The following is a 15,534-nucleotide window of genomic DNA, read 5'->3' on the forward strand; positions in this document are numbered from 1 at the left end:
TATTCCTTTTTTCTTAACTGGGTTGAAATTCTAAGAATATTTTGTATAAAATATTTTAAATATTTTTAAAATACAAAAATATTTTGTAAAAATTCTAAGTATTCTACAATGGATGCCGTTCATAACAGTTTATGATCTTAAGTAAGGTTTGTAATTACAAGAAATACAACAACTTCAGTATCTTTATATGTGAGTATATAGAATAGAAAAATTGTGGTATTTGTAAGTAGAATGACATAAATTATTTTTTCATTTAAAAATCACAATTTTTGCCTATTAGAATAAAATGAACACATATGAAGTCAACCTTGAAGGAAAAAAAGTAAAAAACAACTTTGAGGAAGTGACAAAATATTTTAGGGTTAAGGGTGTTTCTCTCCTGGACTTCCAGTTATTACTCCCAAATGTTATTTTGCCAGTGGCCAAACTTTTCTTTAAACAAAGAACAATTTTGATTATTAGTGCTGCATCCAGGTACCGGTGTTCACATTTTTCAGTTTTCATGCACATGGCTTGTCTTGCTGTCCCTATATTTTGAAGAATTTGATTATATTATTTTAACCAGGGAAACTTGCCAATGCTGTTATGACTAAACCCGAATTAAGGAAGACATTCTTTTCCCCCACACTGTCAGTAGCAAAAGAAATATTACTTAATTTCAAAAGTTCTTTTCTTATGAAACCAGTTTGACAAGGGACACATCACAGCACAACATAAGAAAAATGTGCACATCAGCACAATGGGCTAGTCTTGTAACTAGCACTTGGGGCAAAACAAATATGCTACCACTAACTTAAGATTAAGTACAGCATTTTGTCAAAAGAACTGTGCTCTAGACCTACACAGCAGCAACCCCCTCAAATCAGGATAAAACCAAACCTGTTGGTAAACACAGAAAATATGCAGGTAATTACAACTCTATAGCTGTAAAAGTAGGTGGCTCTTAAAAGAGCCTTTGGAATTGGGTATGAAGACGTTAGAATTACTTAGAGCTGGTGTACTTGGTGACAGCCTTGGTGCCCTCGGACACGGCATGCTTGGCCAGTTCCCCGGGCAGCAGCAGGCGCACGGCCGTCTGGATCTCCCTGGAGGTGATGGTCGAGCGCTTGTTGTAATGCGCCAGGCGGGAAGCCTCGCCGGCAATGCGCTCGAAGATATCGTTGACGAAGGAGTTCATGATACCCATGGCCTTCGATGAGATGCCGGTGTCGGGGTGGACCTGCTTTAGCACCTTGTACACGTAAACGGAATAGCTCTCCTTGCGACTACGCTTGCGCTTCTTGCCATCTTTCTTCTGCGCCTTGGTCACCGCCTTTTTGGAGCCCTTCTTTGGGGCAGGAGCAGACTTAGCAGGTTCAGGCATGTTAAAGAAACACCTCGTCCACAACCTAAAGAGAAATGACAAGTATCTTCGCTCCGCAGCTCGTAATATCTCTAGAGCTCGTGTCCTAAACTGGCGTTTAAAAACTTACACATTGATTGGATAAATTGTCTCTGTGTGCCCTGTTGTATGCAAATTAGGTGATTCTTGCGTTTCTTTGCAATTGGTTGGTTGTTCTAGCCAATCAAATAGCGTTATTTACAATTCGGCCTCCAAGTATAATAGTTTCTCACTTGCTAACAAAATCCAGTTTTACGTTTTTTACTTCGTATGCTCAACCTCTATTTTAAGATATCAAAATGTCCGGACGCGGCAAGCAAGGGGGAAAGGCCCGAGCTAAGGCTAAGACCCGCTCTTCTCGGGCCGGGCTCCAGTTCCCTGTGGGCCGAGTGCACCGCTTGCTCCGCAAGGGCAACTACTCCGAGCGAGTTGGGGCCGGCGCGCCGGTGTATCTGGCGGCGGTGCTGGAGTACCTGACTGCCGAGATCTTGGAGCTGGCGGGCAATGCGGCCCGCGACAACAAGAAGACTCGCATTATCCCCCGACACCTGCAGCTGGCCATCCGCAACGACGAGGAGCTAAACAAGCTGCTGGGTAAAGTCACAATTGCTCAGGGCGGTGTCCTGCCCAACATCCAGGCTGTATTGCTCCCCAAGAAGACTGAGAGCCACCACAAGGCCAAGGGCAAGTAAAACGAGAATTTGTATATTAATTTTTTACGGAGGCAGTCTTAACCAAAGGCTCTTTTCAGAGCCACCCATGTATTCATTAAAAGGGCTCACAGTTTTTTGTATGTCAGCTATTTTGCAGTTTTCTTTAGTAATTCTTCCACCTATAAGTGGGTGTCCTTACACTGTGCACCATGAAACTAACCGTCCATTTTAAAGTTGCCATAAAAATAGTTAAGCAAATTGGCGGGGCGCTGTGGCTCACGCCTGTGATCCCAGGACTTTGGAAGGCCGAGGCTGGCGGATGACAAAGTCAGGAGTTCCAGACCAGCCTGACCAACATGGTGAAACCCCGTCTCTACTAAAAATACGAAAATTAGCCGGGCGCGGTGGCGCGCGCCTGTAATTTTAGTTATTCCGTTTACGTGTACAAGGTGCTCAACTAAGGTTGAGGCAGGAGAAAAGCTTGAACTCCGGAGGCTGAGGTTGCAGTGAGCCGAGATCGGGCCACTACACTCCAGTTTGGGCGACAGAGATACTCTGTCTCAAAAAAAAAAAAAAAAAAAAAAAAAGGCAAACTAATTAAAATGCAGAGTGTATGTGTCACAGGTAATTTAAATCGATCAATGCAGCAGCCCCTTAGGATTGCAAAGCTGTTAAAAGGCGTGAGAAGTATAAGAGAGAGGTTAATGTTCGTCCGTGTTTACATTTACATACGAATGTAGTGACTTAAAGCAGCAGAACCGGAAAAAACCTTTTATTATCTTTTGTATGCATCTTAATGATACGAAATTACCTGCAATTTGTAAGGATTTTTGAGGTCTGTTTTTGCTTTTTGCAAGCCACTTTCCACTCTACTGAGCTAACTCTCATTAATTATAAATAGGAATATAAACCTACATCCCCTGGAGCCAGATGGCCCTTAGGTGGAGCTTCTTTGCGCAGTGTTCAGCATGACTACAAGGGCACACTGGTCTTTTTGTGCCATTTATAAATTTGGCTATTTCTTTTTTTTTACAGTAGATTACACAAATACCAGTTGAACTTGTAAAGGATAAGAGTGCTTTCATATGAGGATGTCATATTGTAGTTAAATATGTGTTCATGTTGCTTAGCATCAGGTTTCAAATAGTTACTTATTAGTTAATAGTCATGGTGTACTTGGAACAAACAATTGAAAATATCTCCAAGTTTAAATAGACAAATCAAGATATGAAATTAGCCTTTCTAAACTTGAGGGTAAAAAGAAATCACTTGACCAATCACAACTAGCGCGCGTTTTTTCAAAACGTTGATCAAAGCTAGTTTCAGGCGCCAACGTTTTTTTAAAAATTAAGTAAGACACGTTATCCTAGTAGCTAGGTAAAATTTTGCAGAGGAAAATCAAAGTACGTTTTTAAAAAAAGCCAGAAAGATGGCACAGAGGGGAAAGGGTTGAAAACACCAGTAGTTAAAGGAAACTGACGGAGGAAAGTTTTAATATTTGGTCTACAGGCAGGAGATGTTCTGTCAGGGAGTGGACATCTCCACCAATGGAGCTGCAGGGGAAAGGCTGCCTGGTCCAATCAGAACAGGGCTGCCTTTATATATACGGGTAGAAAACCCTAGGCTTTCGGTTTTTCGTCATTTAGCAGGGCTTAGAAGTTCGCAATGGCTCGTACCAAGCAGACAGCTCGCAAGTCCACGGGTGGGAAGGCGCCACGCAAGCAGCTGGCCACCAAGGCTGCTCGAAAGAGCGCTCCAGCCACCGGTGGCGTGAAGAAGCCCCACCGCTACCGGCCTGGCACCGTGGCTCTGCGCGAGATCCGCCGCTACCAGAAGTCGACCGAGCTGCTGATTCGCAAACTGCCATTCCAGCGTTTGGTCCGTGAGATCGCGCAAGATTTCAAGACCGATCTGCGCTTCCAGAGCTCGGCGGTGATGGCGCTGCAGGAGGCCTGCGAGGCCTACCTGGTGGGGCTCTTTGAGGACACCAACCTATGCGCCATTCACGCCAAGCGAGTGACTATCATGCCCAAGGACATCCAGCTTGCTCGCCGCATTCGTGGGGAGAGAGCGTAAATTGTGTTGTGAATGTGTGCTAACCAAAACCCAAAGGCTCTTTTCAGAGCCAACCACCTTTTCTATGAAAGTTGCTGTGTACTGTTGCTGTCCGTAAACTGGAATCTCTGTTCAGTCAAGGTAAGTAAACATTCATACCTCTATCCGTCTCCCCTCCCTTCACGGAATTGGTGTAAAAAATTTAATAATTGGGCAGTTATTGAAACAGTCTTTAAGGTACTCTAATTTTAATTTCTGTTTTTGGGGGGCCGCTTTCTGGGGCTTGGATACCTCCGGCTTGGGAACTTTCTTGGCCACCTTTGACCAACCAACCTTTTTCTCCAGCAGCCTCCACCCGCAAAAGCCTTCTTTGGGGTCTGCTTAGTACTTTTCTTCGGAATAAGGGCGCCCCAAGCTTTCTTGGGCCTTTCGGCTGCCGGGACAGCTGTCTTGGGCATGACTGTAGCGGTTTTTCTGGCCTCGGTCTTGATTTTCTTAAGACCACCTTGTTTAGCGGGAACGAACCCGAGGGGCTGCTCTTCTTAGCACGAAGATGCCCTCCTTTGTTTTCAAGGCCCAACCTTATTCAAATGATTTTTAAAAATTTGTATTTATTTTTAGCGACGAGGTCTCACTATGTTACCCAGGCTGGTCTCAAAACTCAGCTTGGCCAGGTGAGGGGGCTCAGTCTTGTAATCACAGTACTTTGGGATGCCAAGGCGGGCGGATAACGTGATGTCAAGAGTTCGAGACCAGCCTGCCCAACACATTGAAACTTCATCTCTACTGAGAATACAAAAATTAGCCAGGTGTGGTGGCACACGCCTGCAGTCCCAGCTACATGGAAGGCTGAGGCGGGAGAAGGACTTGAACCCGGGAGGCGGAAGTTGCAGTGAACCGAGATTGCACCACTGCACTCCAGCCTGGGCAGCAGAGCTAGGCTCCGTCAAAAAAAAAAAAAAAAATCCCCAAACACAAACAAAACCACCAAAAACAACTCCTTAGCTTAAGAGATTCTCCCGCCTTGGCCTTCCAAAATGCTGAGATTACACCGCGAACGGCAAGGCCCGGCTTAATGCGGCCGCTCTACTTAACATAGCCGCCAACACCTCGAGCGCGGCCACAGACAGGCTGCTGTGCTTCTTGGAGGCGGCTAGGTCATTAGTGAACTCAGGTACCGAAGGAGCCTGGACGTCTTGCGCTTCACTGCACCTTCGGGCTTGCAAACCTTTTTCTTTACTTCAGTCTTTGACTTGGGAGATACACCAGGAGTCACGGCATGTAAAGTTTCGGACTTGATTGTAGGTTTGGACATCTAATAGTTAAAAAAAAAAAATCAGCCTGCGAGTGTATCTATGATTACGTGTTACGTCACACACAGACAAGCTGCGCGCTGATTGGTTCCCAGCTCAGTCTTTCAGCTTGGCAGCAACCTAGTCTCAACCCTGTTTCTGAGTTGGTTGTTGAAATTCAGAAAAGCAAAATAGCTTAAATTTCCTGAGGAAGAATCACACCAATTCTATTCTACAATGAACCGGAACGGCTAAGCCTTTCTGATCTTTACATTGTCTTTCTCTAGTTTGTATTAAGGCAGCCTCGGCCTTTATCAAAAGCTCCAACTTTCAGAGATTCACAGTTCAGAGGGACAACTTGATTTTCATTTCAAATATAAACTCTTCCATTTGTGTCTTCAATTGCTTGCTGTCTCGTAATAGCCTACGCGTTTTTGCCATCTCATACATTGAACAACTACTTGATTTTCATTGAGATTTAACGAGGAAATCTGTTTTATATGAGAAGAGAAATAACAGGTTCTTTTTTAATTTCTCCAGAAGAACAGCAGTACGGGTACTTAGAACAACAAGTCTTTCTGATAAAATTAGTTGGGGCTGAAAATGTTTTATGATGGCTTCTTGTTACTATTTGGATATTTAGTTAATTTGGGAGGGTTCAAGTAAATGTTCAACATTTCCTTGGGAAAATGGGAAACACAATGATCAGTGATTCTCCTGATGTTGGGACTGTTTGCATAGCTGAACTCAGGAGAGATCCAGGAAAGGGCATAAAAGACAGAGAGTTTGACTCGTTTATGAGTCAAAAAATTTTTTTTTTTAATTTTTACTGGGGGACATTTATTATTAAAATGTTCATGAGTCTTTGGGTTCAGGGGTCTGTCATGCTTGGGGACATGGGGAAGATAAACTTTTGCAAAATATTCAAGTAACAGGATCAAGGAATATACACACAAGCACCACACACACACAAAATTCCCTAGAGAGAGAAATTTAAAAAACAACCATGTTTCATATTCAGTACTACATTTCTTGTTTAAACAACGATATAGGCTTATAGTGAATGAAGTACAGCTGATGTTCGATATGAGAGGAAAATGGAGTGATGGCAGAAAGTGATTTAACTGATTTTCTTGACTCCTCAATGTCTTGAACATATGTTGATCTGGGGAGCATATACATTTCTATGTTTTACTAAGACTATGAAGGAGGTAAATGCTGGGGACAGAGCAAAGCCCAAAAGGTGAGGGTTTCACACTTTTTGATCGCATCAAAATACAGATGACTTCATGTAGCAAATGCAACTAGGACATGAACAAATTAATAAATGTTAATAAAAATTAAAATCAAATGGTTGAGATGAGAAATGAGCTAAATATGAATCACATTTACTTTGAGTGTGTATTCACTTTTTATGGAGCCCATGTATTTCTAATCTTAAAATGGCTTTGACCCATTATATTTGATTTCCTGGAGCACCAACAAAGGAAGAACTGACTTGTAGCCTTCCAACTGCGGGACTTCTCTAAGGTACTGTCCTATTTTCCTTCATAGGTTTGGGAGTTAGTTTCTTGCAGGTAACTAAAGTCTCTCCCTTCAGGCCTGTCCTCTTGCCTAAGTATCAAATTTGCATTTCTGGATGATTGCTGGATATCTGCTTGTTCGTCTTCTATACCAGACTCTCAGTATGACTATCTTCATCTAAGTAGCTTCTGTCTAACTAAGATTGCTGGATATTGGCTTTATTGTTTACCTGTAACACACCCTCAACATATCCAACCACATCTAGGAAACAACCTTTCAAGTGACATTCCTATATATTCTATTCACAACAACACTATTGCTTTGTTAACTGACACTTCAATTATTCCCTTTCCTTTGTTGCCAAATCCAATCTGTTACTAAGTTTGGTGAATTCTCCCTAAATTCATCGTTCCTTGTTTATTTGCCTTTTCATGGTTGTAATTCTTGCTCTTCTATCTCTTCTTTGGACTGGCTATCGTTATAGCCTTCTTATAGGTGGTTCCTTTCTCTCATCCCTCTCTGCTGTCATTCATCCTCTTCATTGCTCTGGGTGAAATATTCCTCATATGAGCTTCAAATTTATATGCCCCATCTCTTTGTAGTTTTATGTTTTCTTCACTTAAAAACTGTTTTTCTCTATTCTTACAAGCCATGAAGAAAAAGCTGGATTTGGCTGGGCGTGGTGGCTCATGTCTGTAATACCAGCACTTTGGGAGGCTGAGGCGGGTGGATCACCTGAGGTCGGGAGTTCGAGGCCAGCCTGACCAACACAGAGAAACCTCGTCTCTACTAAAAATACAAAAATTAGCTGGGCATGGTGGCGCGTGCCTGTAATCCCAGCTACTCAGGAGGCTGAGGCAGGAGAATCGCTTGTACCCAGGAGATGGAGGTTGCAGTGAGCGGAGAACACGCCATTGTACTCCAGTCTGGGCAACAAGAGTGAAATTCCGTCTCAAAGAAAAAAAAAAGAGAGAGAAAAAGCTGGATTCATATAGCTTTAGATTTAAGAATAACTTTAGTATGGCAATCAAACTCTTTTATATGGCCTTAAATCAACACTCTGGCACTGTGGTTTAGTAGAAGTATGGAATTTGCAAACATGATGACATGTATTTGAGTCTTGTTTTGCCCCTTAGGAGCTATGTGATCTTGGTCTAATTATATTACCTTTCAGAGTATCTTTTTTCAGTTTTTTTCTTCTTTTTTCTCTCTTCCGCACCCTGTTTTAAACTTCAAATTAATCTAATGATGTATTTTGAAATGTTTATATTTTTCATTCCCCGTCTCTCAAAATAGATGAGATCTCTCTCTGTTTTGAATTCTTACATTTATTTATTTCTTTCTTTTGTTTTTTTTTGAGACAGAATCTCACTCTGTTGCCAAGGCTGGAGTGCAGTGGCGTGATCTCCGCTCACTGCAACCTCCATCTCCCAGGTTCAAGCAATTCTTCTGCCTCAGCCTCCAGAGTAGCTGGGACCTGGGACTACAGGTGCGTGCCACCACGCCCAGCTAAGTTTTGTATTTTTAGTAGAGACTAGAGATGGGGTTTCACTATATTGGCCAGGCTGATCTTGAACTCCTGACCCTGTGATCCACCAGCCTCCGCCTCCCAAAGTGCTGGGACTGCAGGTGTGAGCCACGGCACCAGGCTCCCTACATTGATTTCTTAAAAGGCCATTATAATCTGTTTCATATTAACTGCATACTTGTCCACTTTTAAATCTTTCTATTAGTTTACAAACAACTAAAAGTACAGATTGGTATTATAGTATGGCATACAAATATTTACGTAAAAAAACTTGCAGAAATACATATAGGGAGTTGTGTCAAACCAGAACATAATTCAAGTGTCCTTAACTTTCCATTTCTTTATTATGCTTTTGTGGCTACTCCCCAAATGCTTGTTTTCTGCAGCAGTATGCCCTGTGCAGTATTGTTGACATAGTAGTGCTTGACTCTTGTTTTTCATTTTAAATTGAATAACTGGGTGAGGCATTATACACCATTGAAGATGTAGATCAATTATGAAATAGGTAACTTGTTCAAGTTTTCACCATTTAGCTCTGAGTGGCCCACACTATGCCTCTTCTTCTAAGAATGATCTTATTTTATTGATTGATTGATTGATTGATTGAGATGGAGTCTAACTCTTGCCCAGGCTGGAGTGCAGTGCTACAATATTGGCTCACTGCAAACTCTGCCTCCTGGGTTCAAGTGATTCTTGTGCCTCAGCCTCCCATGTAGCTGGGATTACAAGAGCATGCCACTATGCCCAGCTAATGTTTGTATTTTTAGTAGAGTCAGGGTTTCTCCATGTTGCCCAGGCTGCTCTTGAACTGGGCTCAAGTGATCCACCAGCCTTGGCCCCCCAAAGTGCTGGGATTACAGGCATGAGCCACCACGTCCGGCCAGAATAATATTTATTTATTTATTTATGAGACAGAGTTTCGCTCTTGTTGCCCAGACTGGAGTGCAATGGTGTGATCTTGTCTCACTATAAATTCTGTCTCCCAGGTTCAAGCAATTCTCTTGCCTCAGCCTCCCAAGTAGCTGGGATTATAGGTATGTGCCACCATGCCCAGCTAATTTTTGTATTTTTAGTAGAGGTGGGGTTTCACCATGTTGGCCAGGCTGGTCTCAAATGCTTGTCCTCAGGTGATCCACCTACCTTGGCTTCCCAAAGTGCTGGGATTACAGGCATGAGCCACTGTGCCCCGCCTAGAATAATGGTTTTAAATGCATTAGATAATATATAGGAAAACAAAATAAAACAATTATATTAATATGCCATTATCAAATTATAAAAAATCCAAATTGGTGAAATATTAACATATGTGCTTTAACATTTTTTATTTTATTTACTTACTGATTTTGAGACAGAGTCTCACTCTGTTGCCCAGGCTGGAGTGCAATGGTATGATCTTGGCTCAGTGCAGTCTCTGCTTCTCAGGTTCAAGAGATTAGCCACCCAAGTAGCTGTGCGCCAAGATGCCTGATAAATTTTTGCATTTTTAGTAGACACAGGGTTTTGCCATGTTGGCTAGAATGGTCTCGAACTGCTGGGCTCAAGTGATCCTCCCATCTGGGCCTTTCAAAGAGCTGGGGTTTACAGGCATAAGCCATGCCCTGGCATAGGTGCTTTTTAAATTAATACATTAAATAATAATCTATTCATGTGACTGAGACTTATTATAGGTTGGAAGGATTTATTTATTTATTTATGTTTGAGATGGAGTCTTGCTCTGTCGCCTAGGCTGGAGTGCAGTGGCGCCATCTTGGCTCACTGCAAGCTCTGCGCCTCCTGGGTTCACACCATTCTCCAGCCTCAGCCTCCAAAGTAGCTGGGACTATAGGTGCCCGCCACCATGCCCAGCTAATTTTTTTGTATTTTTAGTAGAGACGAGGTTTCACTGTGTTAGCCAGGATGGTCTCTATCTCCTGACCTTGTGATCCTCCTGCCTCGGCCTCCCAAAGTGCTGGAATTATAGGCGTGAGCCACTGCGCCTAGCTTTAGTATTGAGATTTTTAAATGCAATTTTGAGATATTGGCAATGGCATTGTGATACAAATAAAAGCACTTGTACTGCCAATTATACTGTTTGTTGCCTGAGTTCATACATAGAGAAAATGCTAACTTTCTGTTGGAGAATAGTAATAAAAAAAATTTTTTTGACTTTTTTTTTTTTTTTTTTTCTGTACTTATTCCGAGATCCCCTGAAGCTTTTCTATGTATCCCAGGCTAAGAACTTTACTCTGCAATCTTTTTCCATGTATCATAAATTCATCAAACAGCAAACAACTGTGATAAACCTGGTTCTCCTCACAACTCATGGAGAAAAAACAAATATTCCACCCAAAGGACCTGGAACTTTTTATGGGGATTAACGATGAGTTAAGTTTTTCATTATTTATTGTTTTGAGGAGTTCTCAAAATCAGATTTTAGCAAATTAGAATACTCTGTCTCATCCCTTTGGAAGGATGAACCTTAAGGATAGGAATTGAGAACACCCACAATATTGTAATATACCATAATTAATGTTTAATGATTGCTTATTTGGAATGTAGACATTATTTTAAGCATTTTGATAGGATTATCTCGTTCCAACTTAACAAATAATTACAAGTTAGAATTTTAAAATACATTTAAAACAAGGAAACTTAGTATAGCTTGCCCAGTGTGACCCCCACAGCATGTATGTGGAGCAGGCTGTCTCTATGATAGTTTGACTGGATACTATGATGCCAATTTGTTGGGGTAATAGAATGTGGTGAATGATACAGTGCTGGCTACAATCTGTCCATGATTAAAGGCATAATCAAAGCAGACAATCAAAGCATAAATTTTCATAAATTTCAGCCCAACAAGGTTCTAATTGTTTTGGGGATGTACATATTCATATCTTCAACGGGCCCTCAGTGATCTTATCCTAATTTGACCTCTAAATGTGTAACTGTCATATACTTTTAGTTCCCTCAGTAGCACTATCTAGCCTGCAGGCTGAAGAGCCCTGCTTGGTTAACTAGGAATGCATAAATCGATAAAAAATAATCTCAGAGACAATAAACATATGATTTGCTTAAAATACTTTGAAAGCACCTTGTGGCCCGGCGCTTGGCTCACACCTGTAATCCCAGCACTTTGGGGGGCCGAGGCAGGCGTATCACAAGTTCAGAAGTTCCAGACTATCCTGACCAATATGGTGAAACCCCGTCTCTTCTAACAAAATACCAAAATTAGCTGCGCATGGTGGCGTGCGCCTGTAACCCCAGCTACTCAGGAGGCTGAGGCAGGAGAATCGCTTAAACCCGGGAGGCAGGGGTTGCAGTGAGCCTAGATCCTGCCACTGCACTCCATCCTGGGCAACAGAGCAAGACCCCGTCGCAAAAACAAACAAACAAAAAACCCCCCAAAACACAGCACCTTGTGAGGGAAACAGTGTGTACTAATTATTTCATATTCTGGGAAAAGTGGGGGACAGCTGTCAGGCTTTGTCAAAAGTTTATGAACTGATGGCTTAATGGCTGAAAGTATGGTGTGTATCTACATACACATACATACCTAGGAGTATTTATGAAATCCCAACTGAGACTCTTTTGTTGCCTCAGGCCCCTCCTGGTCTCCTCCATTCTGAGCAAGGGAGAATTGCACAGAAGGGCGGGAACTGACTGTGGTTCCCGCCACTGCTCATGAGGTTTTCAAACAGGTCCGTCATACTGTTATAAAAGTGCTGCGCGGCTGTACCAGAGGTATTGTGCTACAAGCTTAACAGCTGTGCTTTCAACATGTCTGGTCGCGGCAAGGGTGGAAAGGGTCTAGGTAAGGGTGGCGCCAAGCGTCACCGCAAGGTGTTGCGCGACAATATCCAAGGAATCACCAAGCCAGCCATCCGGCGCCTGGCTCGCCGCGGCGGCGTCAAGCGTATTTCTGGCCTCATTTATGAGGAGACTCGCGGAGTGCTGAAGGTTTTCCTGGAAAATGTAATCCGCGATGCTGTCACCTACACGGAGCACGCCAAACGCAAGACGGTCACAGCCATGGACGTGGTGTACGCGCTCAAGCGCCAGGGACGCACTCTGTATGGCTTCGGCGGCTGAGCTTATCTCCACAGCTATCGCAAAACCAACGGCCCTTTTCAGGGCCACCTATCCACTCAGGAGAAAGAGTAGTAGTCACTGCTTAAAATTAATGTAGTTTCACGTGTTTAGTAGCTTCGGTTTGCAAGTTCAATTGTTTTATTACGTCTTGGCTTCATATCTTACTGGCTAGTGAGGATAATGTATCTTTTATTTTTTAATTTATTTTCAGACAGTCTTGCTCTGTCTCCCACGCTGGAGTGCAATGGCGCGATCTCGGCAAACTGCAGTCTCCGCCTCCCGGGTTCAAAGGATTCTTGTGTCTCAGCCTTACGCGTAGCTGGGACAACCGGCTTGCTCCACCAACAACCGCTAATTTTTGTATTTTTTGTAGCGATGGATTTTCGCCATGTTTCCCAGGCTCGTCTTGAACTCAAGCTCAGAGATTGCCCCTCCTCGGCCTGCGAAAGTGTTGGGATTACAAGCGTGAGCCGCCACGCTTGGCCTGTGTTTTCTGTATTACTGTAAGGAGACTGATGGCAAACTGCCGCTAACATTCTGCATGGCTATCAGAGAAAGAAAGTAGCAAAGACTGTAGCTGTTGGAGAAACAAGGTAACAAAACTTGTATCACAGAAGGCAAGTGGTAAAGGCTGATTCTGCTGTGAAGAATAGGGAAAAAAATTGAGGTCGGTACTGGTTCCTACCAAGGCATTGTTATATGAAAGGAAGACAAAATGGCGTTCACATGGTTATGGGTATAGGGGGATATGAGGTGTGTGGGAGGCACTTAACTGACAAATACAATCTTTAAAGAAGAAAGTAGTAATTGCCATGGGAGAAACAACCATGAAAGTACATAAGATTCTCTCAAAATTTTTCAGTGGAATGGGGAGAGGCCAACTTGTTTGGCTGTGTTCCTCTGAGCTGCCTTCCATCCGGAGCTACTGATTCCCTGTTGTTGAATTTAAAAGGACTTTTTATTAAAATAATGTACCCGCGGCCAATTTAAAGGTATGTTGAACGAGTTTTTGTTGTTGTTGTTGGCCTTTTATCTTAAATAGTTTTAGACTTTATTATTAACACAAGTCATTTTACCTTAAATCATAGATCAGGCTACTGTGGTTGCATGAATGGGCATTTAAAACCGAGGTTATCATGATTAATTTCCCACCTTCTTTCCCTCTACACCTCAGGAAATGAGACAAAAATAAGTAAGCTATTCTCTAGTGGGTTACTCCAGTCCTTGTTCTTAATCACTGTAAAATTACAATCTCAGGACTATCAGTATGACACTATTATTCACTGTCCTCAAAACGGATTTTAGTTTGTGGAGAATATTGCATAAACCCTCATTTTTCCAATAAAGTTTTTTCACTTTATCATAATAAAAAGAAAGCTGGACAGGTGGCTTTCTAGCAAGAGGCAACATTTCCTGGTCTTTCTGGGAGCAGATGTAAGCATGTGGCCACATTATTTCTAACACAGGTGAGACACAGAAAAGTTACTACCAGGTCTGGGCTTTGAAACTTTCATGTTACCTTCTTCCCCAGCTATAATGGTATTGATTTGGTTTTGAGCAAGCAGAGACCATTAGGCCCTAGGAGATGATAGAATGTTGACTTGGAAGGAACGAAATTTCCTGATTGATCAGAAGGAGCAGAGCTGCTTCACAAAGCTGGACTAATCACGATGAATTTGTTCCATGAAACAAAAATATCTGTCTTTAAGCTTATTTATTGTTGAGTCTCTTTGTAAGCAGCATAATTTTATCACACAAAATTCAGTTTTTTTCCTGAACTTATTTAGTATTGTGGAATGTCCTTCCATTGACCTAAAAGCTCTTTACAGAAAAGCTGATGCCAAATGAGCCTGTCGACTTGGTATCACCTCTGTTGTGTTCCATTATAGACAGAACAGTGGGGCTAATTACAAGTTAGAGATCAGGCAGGGCACATGGCTCATGCCTGTAATCCCAGCAATTAGGAAGGCCGAAGTTTGTGGATCACTTGAGGTCAGGAGTTTGAGACCCTCCTGGCCAACACAGAGAAACCTCATCTCTAATAAAAATACAAAAATTGGCCTGGCATGCTGGCACAGGCTTGTAGTTCCAGCAACTTCCAGGTCTGGGTCAGAGTGAGACTCTATCCAAAAAAAAAAAAAAAAAAGAGTTAGAGATCAATGGGTAGACTAAATAGTCTACATGTCTTCAGCAGTGGTAACCTATATATTTTCATGGGCTGACTTCCTTAAACAGTGGTTCTGCCATGCACGATGGCTCTCACCTGTAATCCCAGCACTTTGGGAGGGCGAGGCAGGGGCATCGCCTGAGGTCGTTGGGAGTTCGATACCAGCCTGACCAACATGGAGAAACCTTGTCTCTACTAAAAATAAAAAAACTAGTTGGGTATGGTGGTGCATGCCTGTAATCCCAGCTACTCAGGAGGGTGAGGCAGGAAAATCGCTTGAACCCAGGAGGTGGAGGTTGTGGTGAGCCAAGATCTTGCCATTGCACTCCAGCCCGGGCAACGAGAGCGAAACTCTGTATCAAACAAACCAAACAAACAAACAAAAAAAACAAGAGTAGTTTTTAGTAATAGATGGATCAAAAACTCCTTTGAGAATCTGTTGAAAATAGACATATGAACATAGACATTTTCTAAGGCTCATGCTCAGAAACTCAAGGAACTCCTAGGGCTCCCTGGATTCCTGTCAACAACCAGAAGTCTAGGATTTCAGGGTCTGAGATCTAGAGATCCCAAATTTAAAGATGGAGAGGAATCACAGACATAATACTAAATAATACATTGAACAGGAATGAGTGTATTTTGTTACCATATACTGAGTGAAACAGACCTATGTGTTCTTCTTCTTTTTTTCTTTGAGATGTAATTTCCCTCTGGCCCAGGCTGGAGTGCAGTGGTGTGATCTCAGCTCACTGCAACCTCCGCCTCCCTGGGTTCAAGCAATTCTCCGATTCTTCTGCCTCAGCCTCCCGAGTAGGCTGAGGAACTACAGGCCTGTGCCACTATGCTCAGCTAATTTTTGTATTTTT

At 42.6% G+C, this 15,534-nt stretch overlaps 3 protein-coding genes across 3 annotated transcripts; 2 read left to right on the forward strand and 1 right to left on the reverse strand.

Moving 5' to 3' along the window:
* Positions 1-982: 982 nt before the first annotated feature.
* On the reverse strand, positions 983-1,444 carry LOC117088336 (histone H2B type 1-C/E/F/G/I). Its single transcript, XM_033219540.1, has one exon. The coding sequence runs from the start codon at positions 1,361-1,363 to the stop codon at positions 983-985; it is 381 nt and encodes a 126-aa protein (XP_033075431.1). The 5' UTR covers positions 1,364-1,444.
* Positions 1,445-1,635: 191 nt separating this feature from the next.
* Positions 1,636-2,555, forward strand: LOC117088333 (histone H2A type 1-D). The gene has a single exon (XM_033219536.1). The coding sequence runs from the start codon at positions 1,681-1,683 to the stop codon at positions 2,071-2,073; it is 393 nt and encodes a 130-aa protein (XP_033075427.1). The 5' UTR covers positions 1,636-1,680; the 3' UTR covers positions 2,074-2,555.
* Positions 2,556-3,138: 583 nt separating this feature from the next.
* Positions 3,139-14,926, forward strand: LOC117088346 (histone H3.1-like). Its single transcript, XM_033219549.1, has 2 exons — positions 3,139-4,050; positions 12,169-14,926. Exons 1-2 carry the CDS (start codon positions 3,700-3,702, stop codon positions 12,499-12,501), a joined length of 684 nt encoding a protein of 227 aa, XP_033075440.1. The 5' UTR covers positions 3,139-3,699; the 3' UTR covers positions 12,502-14,926.
* The last annotated feature ends 608 nt before the right edge of the window (positions 14,927-15,534 follow it).

The sequence above is a fragment of the Trachypithecus francoisi genome, unplaced genomic scaffold, assembly GCF_009764315.1.
Source record: "Trachypithecus francoisi isolate TF-2019V2 unplaced genomic scaffold, Tfra_2.0 Lachesis_group10, whole genome shotgun sequence".
Lineage (NCBI taxonomy): Eukaryota > Metazoa > Chordata > Mammalia > Primates > Cercopithecidae > Trachypithecus > Trachypithecus francoisi.

Excerpts from the sequence above, each read along its gene's own strand:
- LOC117088336 (XM_033219540.1), bottom strand. The coding sequence starts at position 1,363 with ATGCCTGAACCTGCTAAGTCTGCTCCTGCCCCAAAGAAGGGCTCCAAA.
- LOC117088333 (XM_033219536.1), top strand. The coding sequence starts at position 1,681 with ATGTCCGGACGCGGCAAGCAAGGGGGAAAGGCCCGAGCTAAGGCTAAG.
- LOC117088346 (XM_033219549.1), top strand. The coding sequence starts at position 3,700 with ATGGCTCGTACCAAGCAGACAGCTCGCAAGTCCACGGGTGGGAAGGCG. Across the intron at positions 4,051-12,168 it reads GCGCCATTCACGCCAAGCGA|CTTAACAGCTGTGCTTTCAA; the intron begins GTGACTATCATG and ends TTGTGCTACAAG.